The 19,499-nt window shown below is 30.4% G+C and overlaps 1 protein-coding gene across 7 annotated transcripts in view; it reads left to right on the forward strand.

The window, feature by feature from the left end:
* alpha-Man-IIa (alpha-mannosidase 2) overlaps positions 1-19,499 on the forward strand; it is a 98,199-nt gene that overhangs the window by 66,678 nt on the left and 12,022 nt on the right. For all 7 annotated transcript variants that reach the window (XM_075365760.1, XM_075365758.1, XM_075365763.1 and 4 more), the window contains 3 exons: positions 3,741-3,901; positions 8,651-8,863; positions 11,514-11,829. In XM_075365760.1, coding sequence (XP_075221875.1) covers positions 3,741-3,901; positions 8,651-8,863; positions 11,514-11,829 — 690 coding nt within the window. The remainder of the gene's footprint in view (positions 1-3,740; positions 3,902-8,650; positions 8,864-11,513; positions 11,830-19,499) is intronic.

Raw genomic sequence — 19,499 nt, forward strand, 5'->3', positions numbered from 1 at the left:
ATTGTAATTTATGTTTGTAATTCTGAACCATGTGTTTCATGAGCAAAGCCATGGAAAGAAATCTAAAAACCAATTATTGGGCCCTGTTCTAACCAAACTGTTGCTCTGAAGAAAGTACAATACAGTGGTAGTTTTTATAAATTGAACTGGCTTTATTTTTTATTTATTATTATAATTCTCACAAGCAAGAGTTTAACAAAAACAGGGGATCCAGGGGGCAGAGTCCCCAGGCTAGATGGAAAGAGCGAATGAACGGAGCCCTGATCAGCTAAACCCGACTGTAATGGAAATAAACTCCAATAACTTCACACGACGAGTGAAGCCACAATATAGATGTTAGTATTATATAAAAAATTTGTATTTAAATATGTTTAATGACAGTTTCATTGGTTTGAGTATGTAAAAAGTATTTTTCAGATTGATAATTTTAATATGGCAGACTTATTAAAAAAAAAATTGTTATACAATAAAGATTGGAAGACATTTTACATTCACCTATATGTTGTGGCTATTTAATTTCAATGAATGCTGGGTTATAATAAAGTTTGTGAAGGAAAGAAGAATTCCCATTAAAATTGCTGACTTTCTCACCATTTTGTTAAAGAAGAATGCAATTATTTTACATTATGTTACACTACAAATAGAATTATGATATATAGACAAACAAATAGAATGCCAAGACAAATAGACAAATAAAATACCAATGTCTGCATACTGTATTCCATGGTTACATAAAGTGATTGTACTTGTACTTTTTCAAACGTCTGTGGATGTTACTATCTGTTTTAATGAAAACTCTTCTTTACATTACAACCATTTTCCATCCTATTGTTAATACAAATTAAGATGTTTGGATACTATATAATAGAGAAATTAAAACAGATAATTCAGTGCAAAAAGATTTTCTATCTTTATAAAATAGATTTTTTTTTAAAAATGGTTATCATATTGAAATTGACCAGCTGGAAAAAAATAATTCACAAAAGACACACAAAACTCTGTTCTTAAATTAACTTAAACACTAATTTTTACTTCCATGTATGAAGTAAAGGAGGTGTGATCGCAAAAAATTTTGGTTTTTAGATTTCAATGGAAATATCCATTTTGACCATCGCTGAATCTATTTTGACTAGTTTCAGCATGACGTCTGTATGTATATATCTTGCATAACTCAAAAACGATTAGCTGTAGGATGTTGAAATTTTGGATTTATTATTGTTGTAACATCAAGTTTTGCACCTCCCCCTTTAATATGCATCAACTGGACCAAAAGTGTCCCAAAAAGCCCAAAATCCAAAAAACTGGATTTTGGACTCTTTCTTAACTGCAATAATAAACCCTCGTTGAGAGGTTTTCAATGATATATCATAAATGGTACTTACTTTCATTGGTTCCAGAGTTGCCAAATAAAATTTTAATTAATGAAATATTTGGTTATTACAAGAGGAAGGCACATTGGTTTGAATCCGGTTTCATCTCCTGTTTTTTAACTTTTTTTTTTAATTTAAATATATTGATTTATTAATAATTATTAACCTCTGATTGTAAAAAAAAATGTTTACTATAAATAATGATTCAATAATAATAATAATAAATAAAAAATTAAAAAAACATGAAAAAAATATTAGAAGTTATTAATGAAATAAAATTTTATGTGTACATGTAATTTAATAGGCGTACAAGGAAGTCATGTGGTGTCCATATCAGATTTTTTTACATGTTTATTAATGTAGTTGTGGATCATTTAAATTACTCTACTGCAGAAAAACCAGTTTACTTTTTGTGTGTCCTTACATTTGCCTTAATTCTTATAGTTGTAATCAAATAACTGAAACTCAGAAATAATTAAAAAATAACAAGGATTAATGTGGTGTAATTCATTTTTTCTAATTGGTCTTTAAATAATTTTTCATTGACAAGAGTTTTCCTTTTGTGACTCCTACTAATCTAATACTTACTTAATTTCCATTAACTTTGTTATGTAAAGCTTTTTGATGTAAAGAAAATTATCTTCATTTCTATTTCTCCCAGTATTTTAATTGCCTACAAATGTGTAATATATATATGTGTACATAGATTTTTTTAAAATATGAATAGTCAAAAAATTCAAGATAGAGATTTATGTTGTAATAAATGAAATGAAATTGTAATATTTGTTGTAAATCTCTGTTGTAGTTTAATTTACCTTTGGAGGATGTAAGTTGATGGTGTATGAATGAAATAAGAAACAACCATGTTAATTTTTTTTTTGGCAAAAAATGCTTCAGTATTATCATTGCCCAATGTTGTCATCAACATTGTATTGTAGGAAAATAAAATATATTAGATTTGCTGACCTTGGGTGCATTGTAGAGAATGAAAGAATAGTAAATGAAATCTTAAGGTTATTTGGTATGAGGATTAGTTGATAAAAATTAAGTATGTTGTTAAAGCTATTGCTAAAACCGTGATTTGTGCTTATCTCCTTTTGCCAATTACAAACAGTGGTGAACCAATCTGATTAGCTTTGCACTGAAGTTTTATTTATTTCCCCAAGATCTTGTAATATGTATTTTTTTTTAAAATCCTTTTTTGTCAATTCCATTCTCTTATATTTTATAACAAATAAATTGTACACAAATAATGAAATTGCATGGGTTTTAGTATGTTTCCCAGCCAATAACTGTTGCATTGTCTTCTATGGTTAATATTTATTGTTTTTTTGTTTTTTTTTTAATGGTTAATAGGCTTATTTGAACATAATTTATTATATTGTTTTTTATATTTGTTTTATATTTTTTTTCTGTCAAAATCCTTACTTTTGTCTATTTACTTTTATCTCTGCATTACTGTTGTGAAATGTAAGATAAATTCTTTTCATTTCTTCAGAATAGCTGTGTTTCTTTTCATTGATTTTTAAATTACTATTATATTTAAATTTTAAACATGGAAGTTTGTTTTGACTTAATAAAGTATATAAAAACACTTCTTCCTATGGTCAAATCAATTTGTTTTTATAACTGTGTAATAGAAAATGGTGAATTAGAATACTCTTTTCTGAATTGATTGGTCATCTTTATACTAAAAAAAAAACAGTTACATATTAATTAATAGTTATTAAATTCAAGCTAAATCTAATTTTTTATATCAAATTTTATAACAATTAATTATCATTGTACTCAGAAGGTTTTTTGTTTTCTAATAAATAAATTTTAAAAGGGTTAATGTAGGTAAAAAAGGTTTATGGAAATGATTTATGGTATAAATTGCATAACATTTTCGTGCAAAGTTCAGGTTTAGTTTAGTGATCCAGACTTAAAAGAAGAATAAAAAAAAAATTGGAAGTATTTGAGGTTTGAGTCTGGTAATAGTAATTAAAAAAATTAAAATAAAAATAGGCTGGGTTGACAAAGTAAAGATGAGAAATTTTGGTTATAATAATGAGTAATCAAAAACAATTATTGTTCTGGATACTGAGTACAAGAGATTGCCTGTTGATAAAATTTTAAAAGAGGAGATGAAAGGAAACGGAAGAAAGAAGGATATGATGATTGCTATCAAAATTGAAGGAGTTGTATAAGAATGATTGGTAATATTGTCCAAATTTAAAAGTTTCAAAAGTGTAACTTTTAACTTAACTATAAAACACATTATACTAACATCATATTTACTTAAAGAAAAGCAACTGTTAATATAGAAACTAATGAACAGTAACTTTTTTTTAATGATATAATCTTTAATCTTGTTTCTTATGTTTATAGGTAAAGGATTCAGATGGAAATGTCATTGAATCTCAAGTAAGTCCTCACTGTCAGTTGATTGATGTTACTAAACAGTGTTATCTTCTCTCATTTGTTGCAATTGTTCAACCTTTAGGATTAACTACTTATTTTGTGGATCAAACATTTTCAGAGAATCACAGGTAAAATAAAACATACACTTGATGTATTTATACACTAATAATGTAATTGAAAACATTACTAAAACTTACAATAAAGAAATAATTAAACAAGCGTACACAAAATACAAAAAAATATTTAAAAAACAAAAATATTTATTCTAAAATAAAAAACCTGTGTAAAATTTATGAAATTAAATGTAATAATTGTGATTATATTTATATAGGAAAAACAAATAGATTTTTTAAAACTAGATTTCTTAAATTTTATAGCAACTATAGAAATAATAAATTAAATTTATCTAATATGGCAGACCATCTAATAAACAATTAACATTCTATTTCTAATATTGACGTAAACTTAGAAATATTGAAAATTAATAAAGCTGACAAAAAATTAAATATATTAGAAAAATATTACATATATATAAATACAAATTCAATTTTAATTTGATAAACCAACAGAATATTTTAGGGAGACATTCTTATAAAAACAGCAACACATAGCAGCATTCATATAATAAATTAATATGTAGTTTTCATTATAATATTGCAGTACTGTGATGAACATTACTCCATTTGCAAGGTTTATTTTAGTAACATAGTATATTGTTAATTTTTAATATCTTTATTTATTTACCATGTATAAAAAATGAATTCAGTCATGAATGAGGATGATGCAGATCCCATGAAAGTACTATCATGATAAATTTAGGTAAGATGTGTCTTTTCTTAATATTTTTTACAAGCTGGTTTATGTTAGTATAATTTAAGGTTCAGAGGAGTAATACTAATCTTAAAAAGATATATTTCAATAAAATGACATATATATATATATATATATATATTGTCACTTGTTTCGTGGCTTGATCAAGATATTGAGAGATTGACAATTTAGAATGTTTATATAATTACAGTTTATTGGTTTAAAATGTTCAAAGTTACAACAAGACAAATCAGTATTAATAATAATAATAATAATCATAATAAGTGACAATAATAAAACAATTAATGAACACAAATATTAGTAACAGTAATTACAACCACAGTAATAATCAGGATAATAGTACTAATAATAGTAGTAAACAAAAATAATATTGCATGTCAATAACAACAAATTAAACAATTAATACATTATATAAAAACAGAGCATAATACATAAACTGGAAATTGTAATGAGGGAATGGCTCAAAAAATGGTCCTAAAAAGTAAAAATAGGCCATAAAATCAAAATAAACTCCCTTGGTTTTAGCAATGACATGGCACTTCTATCAAATGATATCAACAAAGCCAAATCACTGATATTAGAACTTAAAAACATTGCAAATAAAATTGGCTTCAAAGTATCATTGAAAAGACAGAAATTATTGCCCCAAAAACCAACGTAATTAAAAAAGTAAACATAAACGGTAATCAAGTCAAAATAGTAACCCCATTTAAATACCTCGGAGAAATAATACCAAACAACCTAAACAAAAAAAACCTCAATCTAAACAACAAACTAGCTAAAGCACAAAAATTCACCTGGCACACACACCTATGGTACAAAATGTCTATCCATAAATGAAATACTACAACACAATTAAAAAATGGAAGCCACATATGCAGCAGGAACACCTCCACCTGAATGAACAATAAAAAAAAAAATACATGTGTTTGTGTGTGTGTTTTTTTTTTAACTAACACATACAGTAACTAATTAGTTATTTTCTCTGAGAGCAATGATATTAATTTTCCAGCTAGTTCTAGTGGTGAACAAGGTGAACGTGTCACTTGTAAGGCTGAATATCACCTACGTTTCAGAGGGCTTAGTATAACATTATATTTGGTTCAGTGAAGTAGGCTACAGGGAACCATTTTTTCCTCATTAATCTTGCATAGGATGCTTATTATACTTGAGGTTGAGTAAGTCATTTTTGGGAATGATTTTGCTTGTCACAGGTTGTTTACATCCAGTATGGTTATGACGCATTATATATATATATATATATATAAAAATGAATGTTTGTTTATCCCTTATGCGTTATTGTACCATTCATTCAATTGTAATGAAACTTCAGTGAGTTGTGTGCACGTCCACAGAAGTTTCTAAATAAGTTTTGATCCATTAGGTGGCGCTGGGGTTGAGATATTTCAAAAAAATTGAATTTGTGATCTGATTTGGCTCATATTCAGAATATATATTAGTTACATAAAAATTTTTGCAAAAATTTTTTTTTGTTTGAGATATTTATGCAACTAACAAATATACAAACAGGCTTTCTTCTTCTATATGCATAAAAGGCAATCTTTGTATGTGTGTCTGCTATAGACTAAAAAAACTACTGGAACGATTTACATGTGGGAAAAGGTGAAAAAGGAAAAGAGAGAAGAAGGTGAAATGGGAAACGGGGAAGTAGGGAAAAAGGGAAAATTCAAAAAAGGGATTAGGGAAAAGGTTAAATTTTGTGAAGTTCCATAGTGTTCATTTTTTTAATGTTTTATCAAACTTTCAATTGTGTTCATTTAATCTATATACATACTCAAATCTAGCAGTAGCGAAACATTGCTGGATCTGCTAGTATATGAATAAAACAAACAAGTTTTTTAGATCACTGCAGTTAATTGCTGGGACATTTCATTCTAAATTTCTTGTCCAAGTTTTTTCACAAGTTTTAAAGATGGAACTATATGGAAGCTGGAGGAAGGTCAGTAATTCTACTAGCATATCCAGTCTTAAAAATCTTAAACTTTTTCTGTGAAATTATTGATTACTTACAAAGTTTAGTAATTTGAGTGTTGATATTCCAAAGTAAGGTAAAATAATTATTCCTAGAAAAAAAACATTCAATTGAGGACGAATAAGTCGTGCTTTAGACCTAATCAGCCTGCAAGTTTCATTAAAAATGTACTAGCAATTATTATATTGAGATTTGTAAAAACATTTAATATTGAACTAGAAAATATAATTGTTCTACCATTATTTTTTATAGCTACTGGCAGAATGACATACATTGGAGCAATCTAGACAGAAAGAATTGTGGGATTATGATGAGATTTAGCTTTTCTTTAAAAAGCTTTATATCAGTAGCAATTAAAATCCTTTTAAATATTGAAGAAGTGTCTAGAAAGTATTATCACTTTATATGTATTACTCGATAAACTCTATTAATTCAATGATGTTAAACTCTTTAAACACTATTTTTTTGTATTTCTTACCGTAGCAGTAAAAATCAGATGATATTCTTAGTATAGTTGTATATACAAAATGGAATAAATTCAATTAGTACTGCAAGTAGAAATCATAGTTTTCATTTATATATTGTCGCCAAATTGTTCTGACAGCATGTGGCACCTTATGAATACCCTGATATCTCTGTAAAGGAGTGTTTGGGTTTCTGTAGTGGTGGCCCTGAAGAGGGTCATTTTTTTGTTTGTTAGGGAAGTCCTGAAAAGTGCTGTCAAGTCTGGTCTCTGGCAATTTCAGCTTGCCTCAGTGGGTTGTAGTTGGGAAGTTGCAGCTTGTCGATGGGAATTGGATCAAGCATCTCCTCAATGGCAATCGGGTCTCCACTGCAGCATGGCAGTGGTGGCCCCCAGAGCCTCACAGTGTCGGTTCAGAGTTGGTCATCTCCCAACAATGCAGCCAAGGTGGTTCTACCTGATTAGTGCTTGTCTGACTCTGTCTTCACCACTACACCTCCTGGCACGCAGGCTTTGCACTAGCATGGCTAGGCTTGCTGCTTCCATGGGAATGTGGCTGTCCACCAGGTGATCTCACATTGGGCCAGTTCCTGCTGGTAGGCCTATCGGTTGAGCCACTGGCCAGGTTGCTTGAAGCCCAACAGGTTGGGGTAGGAATGTGATGTCCACACCCAGTGGCTCACTTGGCATGCCAGTCAGTCCTGCTGCTCTAGCAGGGATGCAGTCCTTCACATGGCAATTCCTCATTAGGGCAGCCAGAAGGAAGAGGCCCCTTCCTTCTTCTTCTGGTTCTTGTCTTGGTGGTGGTCTAAGAGCGAATGTTCATAACTTCCCACGTCACTGCTTATATAGTTGCTGGCGTGTACGGGCTAGCTTGTTGGGGAGAACAGATGTGCATGTGCTTATGTGAATGCAGCTTCCCATGACATTGCACCAGTTAGTGACACAATTGCTGGTTTAAAGCTAACCATGTGGCAACAATATTTACTTTAATCTGTCGGGTAGTTGGTCTTGTCCAATTTCACCCTAGATATTTGTGAGTCACTGTGGTTCGTTAAAAGAATAATTTATATTATTTTTCTATGAATGTAAAATAAAATGGTAAGAATTATTTTTTTCTTTCCTACTATTTTTTTTTAATGTAAGTTTGCTTACATAAAAAAAAAATAAGAAAATTGGATAAGCTGGACTAACCTGTGGATTTAATCTTCATTAGATGAAAAGTTATAATGAAATTCTGTCCACATTAGTTTGAAGAATTGAAACTAATATAGTGTAAAACTTTCAAAATGTATTTAAAAGTTTAATTCAAATATTTTCCAAAGAGATTACCTAATAGAGAAATTCTTTTCATGTAAATCATGGGCTTAGGCTTAAAATTATGGCAGTCTCATTGTGGTGATGATTATTATAAATACTAATATAGATCTTCCAGTTACATTATTGTTTGCTTACGATTTAGTTTCAAATTTTTCAACTTGTTTTATTTTTTTATTTTGTAGCTTGGTAACTTGTCAAATCATTTTTTTTATTTTATAGTTTTGTAACTTGTTATTGTCTAATCATTTTTGTTATTTTTTTTTCTTTTAGGTCAAATAAAGTACAAATAAAAGTGTTTAATGCTGGATCACACAATCTTCATGAAGCTATGTTTGACAACTGGGTTAAAGAATTTGATAAAGATAAGGAATTCTCCATTCAAAACTCAAAAGTGTCTGTTGCATTTAATACCGCTGGCTTATTGAAAGCTGTAACACTAAAAGATACTGGTATAACTGTTCCATTACATCTTAGTTTCGCTAGGTACTATTATTTTACTTTCTTGTTTGATTAATGTAGATTATACTGAAAATATTGTTCAAGTTTTTGGTACATAAAAGTTACATTTGTTTAACCTAAAAAAATAAATCAAAAGTGTGTTTTTTATTTTAACTTTTCTTAATTATCTATAAAAAAAGGATAAAAATAACAGAACTCTAATAATTAAAGGGTCGGTATAGTTTAATAATAATTACACTGATAAACATAATTTTTGTTTCCTAACATGCGATACATGATTTTAATCTCTTTTTTTATGCTGAAAACTAATATGAACTCAGAATCTTTCTATCACCCACCATTTTTAAAAAAAATTTAAATTTTAATTAAAGGATTTTTTTCATTTTTCAACCTATAGTTAGCATTTTAAGTTCCTGTATTGTATTTTGTTAGCTCATTTTTTATTGTTTAACTTTGTTAACATAATTTGTAAGTTATAAATAAACAATACTAGACAAAGAATTAAATCATATCATCAGTCACATATTATGACATCATATCTAATACTGGAGAGTGAGCCTTCATGTACAAGATTAATCATGTCTGTCAAAATATGTAGCTGAAAACACAGCTGTGTTGTTTGTATTAAGCAGTGGATTTAGGAATGAATTAATTTGTTCTGTCTTATTGCTGTCTTAAGTTTGTTAAAAGTGCAATCTCATAATGCCCTGAAATTGTGTAAATAATGTGAATGCCTTTTGTTTGTATGTGGTAAGTTTACCGTAAAATCAAATAGAAAAACATTACACATTTAATTAAAAAACATATCATTTGTACTTTCAGTGTAAAATTGATAATCGGGATAAGATGTGGGCTCTTCATATAGTATGTACTAATTGCTCTGTGTATTTAAGAGGATGGCTGAACAGTCCACAGAAGACTTTGCCATTTGGTGTACTTATGGTTTGGCGTGAACCAAAGGATCATGCAACCATTGTTACTTTTGTTTAACAAGTGTGTGTGGAATTTCTAAAAAATCAAACATACTGTAAAATATCCATCATTGCAATCTGCAATTAGGTCTGTACCTCACAGTGAAATTATTCCAGTTGCTGAGCCACCTATGAATGTGTTTCGAAAGCAGCGATGAAGAATCCGGCAATACTGTAGAAAACAACAATCATTTTGATTTTGAATTATCTTCCAATATGCCACATCTTATATCACAAGATGAATTAAATGACTTGCTTAGGGATTTAAATTTATCAAAAAATCAAGCTGAACTGTTAGGATCAAGACTGCAAGATTGGGATTTACTTAAAAAATATACAAAAATTTTGGGCTTTCGAAGCTTGCAATAAGAACTTTCTCAGTATTTTACTGATGGAAATAATTTGGTTTATTGCACAAACGTTGATGAGCTTATGTTGCGCTTAGGACAAGTTCAGAAACCTGAAGACCTTTTCATTGAAGCCTTTTCATTGATTCGTCAAGTATAGTTTAAGAGTGGTTCTACTACACAACAGTAACAAATGTTCTTACACAACAAACAACAAATATTCTTACTTCATACAGAGCTATGAGTTGTAAAGGGAAGTGGAATACTAACATGCTAGCCGATTACAGTTGGACATTAATTCGGGATGTGCCTGAGGCTATTTATAAGAAAAGCATCAGCGAAATCATTCTAACACCGGTATGGCCATGCAAAATTATAAATTTTACAGATTTTAACTATATTTTCCCTTAATTTTTTTTTAGGTGTAACTTATTTAAAAACTAAGGGTGATAGAAAAATGGTATTTACAAATGTACACAAAAAAAGCAATTCAAGAAATGGTATCACACTTAGAGAAACATTAATTTTTTTTTTTTGGCTTCAGTATTATAAAATCTTAATGTAACTAGAATATTTTTCATTTAGAACAAAAAAATTTCTTCATTTTGTAGATTGATGTACATTTTTTATGATAAAAGGTATTTTTATCTACCACATAAAAGGATTAAAGTGTGGGCAAAATAATTAGTGTTACAAGACATTTTTTTAAGAAATAGATTAAAAGTTTTCTGTTTTATAATTTTACGTGGAAAAAAGCAACGCATATCATGGAGTGTATGGTTCATATTCATTACTCTTCAATCCATCATAGAACTGATAAACTCCCAGTCTTATGGATTTTTTTTAAAGAGTTTCTTCACAAACATCAGTGAAGATGTCTTTTGACTAAATCTTGTAGTAATGTAAATGAGAAACTGTGAATAATAAAAATATAGTGTTACATCCTTTATTTTAAAAATTATTGCAATGATGCCTTTATGATCAGTACTACAAGCACTGAACTTGTAGTACAGCGATGTTCTACTCCACTCTGAGAATCCTGTGCCTTCTCTATCCAATCATCTCAAAGAATTCCTATGTTCTCATTTATCCAGTTCTTTGTCTTCTTCTTCCTCTCTTACAGAAAAAAATTCTGTTTAAAAATGTAAATTTTTGTTATAATAAGTCATTATCGATGACTTTTGTTGAGTAGAAATAAAGTAACACCTAACAAAGTTATAGTAATACATTTTTAATATTAGTTAATAAAGGGTCTTCAATAATAAGGTCCTTAATTCATTTACATTTATGTTAATATGGGCATACCCTAATTTAGTTTTATTCTTGTATAAATATATATAACATTTTTTTTTTTAGATACAAAACTAGAACGGGTGAAGATAAAAGTGGTGCATATCTATTTCTGCCAGATGGAGATGCCGAAACTATAAATGTAAAATCACCTGGAATATTAGTATTCAATGGGCCAGTTATGTCAAAAGTTCTTGTTCTGCTACCAAATTTATGGCATACAGTTTTAGTGTATCATACACCAGGAGCCGATGGATTAGGTGTTGAAATACAAAATCGTGTCGATTTAACATCTATTAACACAAATTACGAATTATCAATGCAAATTTCCAGCAATATTAAAAATAAAGATGTATTTTTTACTGATTTAAATGCATATCAGGTGAGTAATACGTATTTTAATATTATGATTTTCCTGCTATCATAGCTCTAGAGCTATGCTGTAAGAAGGAAACTATGGTATGGTAATCAGTCAAAAAATGGGGTAGAGGTTTTTTCATTTCTCAACATTTCATAACTCAGGACCCCAAAAAAAAAGTGGGGGATAATTTTCAGACATCGTATTTTTGTGTGTGCATATGTACATTGTTGGCATATTTCAAGCTTAATGACTTGATGAAATTAATGATTTTGATGAAATTTTGTACAGACTTGTATGTATGGGGCGATTTATTAGTAGAATTTTGGAGTCAATATCTTCAGGGGGTAGATAGTTTGTTGGGGTCAGTTTTCTCAAAATTTTGCTAAACTCTTTATATTAATCTCAAAACATTGTGCATGCTTATTTTACCATTTTTTTTTTGCCTTAAAATTCCCTCTTCCCCAAAAAACAAAAAAAGCTACATTTTTATTTATTGCACATTTTTTACCAATCTTTTTCTATATATTCTAGCCATAGTAGTAATGCAAGTAGCCTAAAAACATACTTTGGGAATAATATTGGAGGGGGAGCCAACCAAAGTTTAAAAATATCAATGTTTTTTTTTAATTTTTTAGAATTTTTTTGTTTATTTAAACTTTTAATAATAATATTACACTAAATTTTCATCATAATTCAACCTCTGGATCCAAAAAAATAAATGTTTGTTGTTTTTTTTATTGATTGTACATTTTCCCGTGGAACTTTTTTTCATTTAACATATTTTAGAAAAATAAAAAAAAAATTCTTTGAAGATAATTTTAAAAGTGGGAGAGCAGAAAAAAATAAGGATTATTTTGAATTTTTTTAACTTCTTTTTGTTTATTTAAACATATAATAATAATTTTACAATAAACTTCATCATAAATTACTCCCACCCCAAAAAAAATCTTTGGTAACTTTCTTCATGTATAGCTATTTTTCACTATGTAAGAATTAACAACCATTGCCAGGAAAGTATTACTTCTTGTGAACTTTTTTTTTTATATTAACCAATTTCATTCTTACTAAAATATAGAAATATTTTCAACACAGTTAATATGCAACTTATATTGTGTGTGATATTTTCCTTTTTTTTATTGGAGAGTTAAGTATTGTGATAAGAAAGTTATTATAAAAAGAAAGAAAGGTTGATGAATTATGAAATGTATAATGAATGAAAATTTGGTGTCTCTTAATCATTTCAATCAATTTTAATAATGTTAAAAATCGATCTCCTTTAGATTAAAGTTGAAATTAAGAATATTAACATCATACAGCAGTATAATGAAAATTCTTTTAATTGCTAGATATACCTTAATTAATTAATTAATTTTACTTTGTAAAATCTCTTCTCAGTTCAAATTTTAACACTATTAATAGCAATACTTCATAATTAATTTTAAACAGTTTATAATGATTTATGCATATTAATTAATTGTTCTGAATTTATTCCACTTATACTGAATTTATTTTTGCTCTTATAATAAGATTTTCAAGATCTTTGTCAATACCTTAACAAGGATGTAAAAGACCACTTCTCTGATGAATGAATTGTTATGTGAAATAACATGGATTTCCTTAAGTATTTCAAAAATACAGGGTGTCCATAAAATAATCGTGGCGTTTTAAATGGTTATAGCTTCAGAACAAAGCATTGTAAAGAGATGATCTATATTTTATATGAAAGAAAAATATTCCAAGTTTCTTACCTGTTCATTAGATTTCGATTTGTGCTCCCGTAGTTGCCCTGCAGATGTCAAGATGATATTCAGTCTCTTGCCATACACAACAGAAGACATCCGGTGGGATAGAAGAAACAGCTTCAATGATCCTTTTTTTTAAAATGGTTCAGATTTCAAACTTGAATGGAATATACGTGTGTTTTTACATAACTCCAAAAATAGAATCCATGGAGATAAGATCTGGAGACTGTGGGGGCCATGCAATCCACCCTTCTTGTTCAACCCATCGCTGATGAAATGTTTCATTTAGAAAATCTTGCAAGATTGTGGTAAAATTTGTAGGAGCTTCGACTAACTGGAAAATGGAATTCTCTGGTATTTGTGCCACTAACATATCAAGAAAGATGTTCCCCATTATTGTTTTTTAAGCAAAAAAAGAGACCAATAACTCATCCAATAGTGTACCACACATTCACCTTTTCACTGTCATGCTGATGTTCAGTAATGCCATCTGTAGATTCAGAACCCCATATACAAACATTATGCCGATGTACTTGCCCAGAAACATGAAACATTGCTTCAACACTGAATGAACTTGTTTAAAAAATTATCATGTTCCTCCAACCTATCCAGAATGTTTACAACAATATCTAATCGTTTCACTCTGTCCTGTGGATAAAATTGTTGTAACACCTGAAGTTTGTACACAGTGAAACGTAACCATCTTTTTAACACATTGTGAACAGTTATTTTAGGCATGCTCAACTGTCTAGAACACTTCTGCAAGGATTTCTTCGGGCTATGCAAGATACTTGTTTGCACTGCTTCAATTGTTTCAACAGACACTGATGGTCATCTTGGACATGTTTGTTTTAGTAGGCTGCCTTTTTCCAGGTTGTTTGTCCCATCGCTAAATGCTATTGTCATGTGTAACTGACTTAAATATAGCCAGACACATGCACATGGAACCTTCCTCTGCATCACAAACATGATGACTAATACATTCGTGCTGCTTACGTTTTTACTGGAAACACAATGTGCATGTGCTAGCGTTCGCTTACATATACTTGGAGTGTTTCTCTTTCATTTAACATGCAGTTCATCTCTCTACAATGATTTCTTCTGAAGCTTTAACTATTTAATTTATGGACATACTCTATGTAATATGTACCACTTTCATTTCCAACAAATTTAAAAAAAAGAGAAAACTATGGATACATTTCAAAAAGCAAATGAGAAAAAAATTAGATTTCAGCTATGATATTTTTATGTGTTGTTGGATATTTTTCAGTATGTTTATGCATGCCTGTGTGTATGGTATAGTGGGGGTTCTGAATAACTGAAATTAAGCAATTAATTAAAGAACATGGCCTAGTTAAAGCTAAGTTAACAAGGTTCAAAACATATTTCGCTCCCATATCAAATGTAAATAAAATTACACAATTAAAAATTAGACTCGCTAAGCTTGAAGAACATTGGTCTGAGTTTGATAAAATTCAACTACAGATAGAATTACAAGTTGACTCCCAAGAGTCAGATTGAAGAAAGCGAAACTTTTGAGAACAAATTTTTCTCATTAATGGCTGCAGCACAAGATTTTCTTAAATCATAAGGAACCCCACTTAGCAGTGAAATCAAACCAACAAAATGTCAGTTAAACTTCCAGACATAAAACCTCTCACGTTCAGAAGAAATTACGATGAATGGGTGTCATTTTATGACACATTTGTGTTGCTCATTCATTCTAAAGAAATGTCAGAAATTCATAAATTTCATTACCTCCAATGTTCTTTAAAGGGTGAAGCAGCTAAATTTTATCGTCTTTAGAAAGTTTAACCGAAAATTATGAGGTTGCTTGGAAACTTTTAAAGGTCAGATATTGCAACCAAAGGTTTTTTAATTAATAAATATGTAAATACATATTCAACCTCTCTAAAAATGACAGAGAAAATTCTGTCATTATGAAAGCTTTTAGACAGTGCATTAAAACACATACGCGCTAGCAGGATTAGGACAAGCAACCCAGCAATGGGATACACTCTTAAACCACCAAATTTTTTACCAAAAAATTTTCTTTTTTTTTCCAAATTAGATTCAGCTACCTGACGCAAATGGGAAAATTCCTTAGAAATAACTTGGTTGTCAAAAATGTATCTGAATTAGAAACATTTCTGCAACATAAGTGTCAAGTTATGAAATCAGTTGAAACTAGCAAGTCTCATAAATTGCTTATGAACAATCAATTATCAAATAAAGTGCAACTACCAAAATTTAAATCATTTTCAAAAAATAATATATTATCCAAAAATTTTCATGTGTCTACAAAAAATTGTTGTGTATGTAATCAACCACAACACCCAATTAATTTTTGTGAAGCTTTCAAAACGTTATCAATTACTGACCATGAACTTGAGGTTAAAAACGTGGTCTGTGCTTCAATTCTAAACAGTCAGCATAAAACTGTGGTCTGTCAAACAGGCTCATGCAAACATTGTGGCAAAAAACATAATAGTTTGCTCTACATTACATCAGACCTAATTCTAGTGTTACACAAAATAAGATTTCTGCCAGCAGCGATGAATCATCCCCAGTGTTAATTCCGCAACAAACAATTGTATCCACATCAGATGTTAGTTCGAAGCAATTCAACCCTGTTGTCATGCTTTGAACAGCCATTGTTCTAGTGTTAGATATACTGGGTAATTATCATTGTTGATGCGTGTTACTTGATAGTGGTTCGCAGTCAAATTTTATCACTGAGAAGATTGCTAAGTTTTTAAGACTACCATCAAAGAAAAACATGTTATAAGTTAATGGTATAGGCAAGGGCGCAGCGAATATAGAGTGTGTAGTTTTACCAACCATCACTCAAAAATTACCCGTAGTTCAAATCAGAAAGTCAAGTTTGCAATTACCACAGAATCTGCTACTGACCGATCCAGATTTCCACAAACCAAGTGATATTGACATACTTTTTGGTGCAGAATTATTTTATGATGTCTTACATGAAGGAAACATTAAAACAAGTGAATCAAGTCTAGCATTTCAAAATACCCTATTTGGCAGGGTAATTTCCAGTAAAATATCTATCGATCAACAGTCAACAGTTTCAACAACTGTATGCAATCTATCTGCTTTAGACTACATCCATGAAAACATAAAAAAATTTTGGGAATTAAAAGACTGCAGCTCTACCGAAAAACAATTTACAGGATATGATAAACTTTGTGAAGAATTGTATGAAAATAATATGACAAGATCTACGGATAGAAGATACTGTGTGAAGATTCCTTTGAAAGGTAATGTAAACCAACTTGGTGAATCAAGAACTACTGCAGTGAGAAGGCTTCTTTTGCTTGAGAAACGTCTGAATTCAAACACTGAATTGAAATTTCAATACATAAAATTCATGAGAGAATACAAAAACCTAGGGCACATGACAGAAATATCAGATGAAGAAGTTGCAGGGTCTAAATCATATTACATTCCACACCATTATGTTATACGAGAAGATTCATCTATAATGAAAGTAAGAGTGGTTTTTGACGCTTCCAGTAAGACAACATCTGGGATTTCACTAAACAACTTATCCATTGTTGGACCTACGGTACGGTCAGATTTAATCAGCATTATCATCAGATTCAGAACTCATGTATATGCTATGACAGCTGATCTAGAAAAGATGTATAGGCAAATTGAAATCCATACTTCTCAAACAAATCTTCAGTTAATTGTGTGGCATGAAAACTTCAATGAAAAAATAAAAATATAAGTTGTTAACCGTGACGTATGGGACTTATAGTGCACTGTACTTAGCAACAAGAACATTAAAGCAACTAGCTCTAGATGAAAAGGAAACATTTCCAAGGGTGTCTCATATAATGATAGATGACTTTTATGTGGATGATTTTATGACAGCTGCGTCTTCACTTCAAGAAGCAAAACAACCTCAGAGAGATCTAATTGATTTTGCTAGTCGTGGAGGATTTCACCTCAGAAAGTGGTGTGCAAATAATCAAGAACTAATGTCCAATATTCCATGTGAAGATGTACGTCAGACTGATTATAACATCGATCAAGATCCTAGAGTTAAAACTTTGGAACTAATTTGGAATCAGGTGAAGGATGCATTTCAGTTCTTATTCTACAAGGAAAGCCAGATTCTGAAACCAATTCAAAAGAACAGTCAACTGAAACCATTAAATCCATATCTTGATAACGATATACTAAGAGTCTTAGGTCATTTACAAAATTCCTGCCTCCATTCTGACCAAAGGAACCCCATCATTTTACCAAAGAATCACACATCTTGACTGATCTGATAACCCAACACGTCCATGTCAAAAATCTCCATGTTGGACCACAATCACTACTGAACGTGATTAGACAAAAATATTGGCCTGTTGGAGGAAAAATCTTAGTTCGTAGAATATTTCAAAATGTTTCAAAGCAAATCCCAAGGGGATCACCCAGATAATGGGAAACCTACCCAAATCACGTGTAAATCTACATCTTTCATCATTTGTAAGTCTGGGATTGATTATTGTGGACCATTTCGGGTAAAATTATCCAGAAAATGTGGAGTCATAGCTCAGAAGTGTTACCTATCATTATTTGTTTGTTTTAGCACTAAAGCCATTCATTTAGAGTTGGCTGAAGATTTATCATCAGATTCTTTCATCTCAGCGCTGAAATGCTTCATCATGAGAAGAGGCAAACCTACTGAAATCTATTCTGACTATAGAAAAAATTTTTTCAGGGCCCAAAGAAAGCTGATTCAGCTAGCGGAATTATTCAGAACTGAAGATTTTTAATTACGTATTGCAGAAGTTTTATCCATTGAAGATATTCAATGGCACTTTCAACCTCCCAGTGCTCCACACTTTGGCGGACTCTGGGAAACATCAGTCAAATTTGTTAAGAATCACATGAAAAGAGTAATTGGTACTAACAGTCTGACAACAGTAGAGTTTACCACTCTACTGACTCAAATCGAGGCATGTGTAAGTTCTTAAATCTTAACTCCAATATCAGACAACCCTTCCAATCTTCTTCCTCTAACACCCGCACATTTCCTAATACATGAAATCTTTAGCAGCCTTCCAGAACCAAATTTATAACCCTTTCCTGTAAATCGACTTAATCACTGGCAACAGGTTCAGCAACAAGTGCAGCACTTCTGGTCTCGTTAGTTCAATGAATACCTGAACAATCTTCAGCAACAATCAAAAAACTCTACTCCAGATCTGCAAGAAAACAATTTGGTTGTCATCAAAGAGGACAGACAACCTTCCTCCACTCCAATGGAAAATGGCTCGTGTCATCAATATACATACTCGAAACGATGGAAAAATGTATATGGTGACACTTAAAACTTCAACCAGAACATTAAAAAGACCAATTTCAAAAATATGCCCATTACCAAGGGCATACCCAATACCAATGTTACATTATGATTTTCTTGTGTATTATGTGCATAACTTACTTTTTTTTTATTATATAGTGTCATGTATTATTGACATTTATCTAATTAATTTTATTTTTTGAAGGTGTACCTTCAAGGTAGGGGCATTTTGGATAATTATCGGTATGTTTATGCGTGTTGTATGGTGTAGTGGGGGGTTCTCCCACTCCCTTATTCGTGTGTGTTGCTTGCTCAGTTGAGTTGAGTTGGGTTCATGAAGTGGACTTAACGTCGATCTATTATGTTTTAATCACAAAGTTTCTTTAGTGTAAGGGTATACAATTACCAAGGAGTATCATTCTATACAATAAAGATGTCAATCAGTGACAGTTATAAATGTGTCACTTTATTGTATAGTCCACTTAACTGATTTATAACCAGCAACCATATGTTATTTTATGTGTCATAATAAAAATATGTTCAGCTAAACTTTTTAAGAAAATATATATTACAACTGGATTTTTCCCCGTATTTTATACAACTTTTAATGTTTTATAATCAGCTGT

This window comes from Lycorma delicatula, chromosome 5, assembly GCF_047948215.1.
Source record: "Lycorma delicatula isolate Av1 chromosome 5, ASM4794821v1, whole genome shotgun sequence".
In the NCBI taxonomy this organism is placed as follows: domain Eukaryota; kingdom Metazoa; phylum Arthropoda; class Insecta; order Hemiptera; family Fulgoridae; genus Lycorma; species Lycorma delicatula.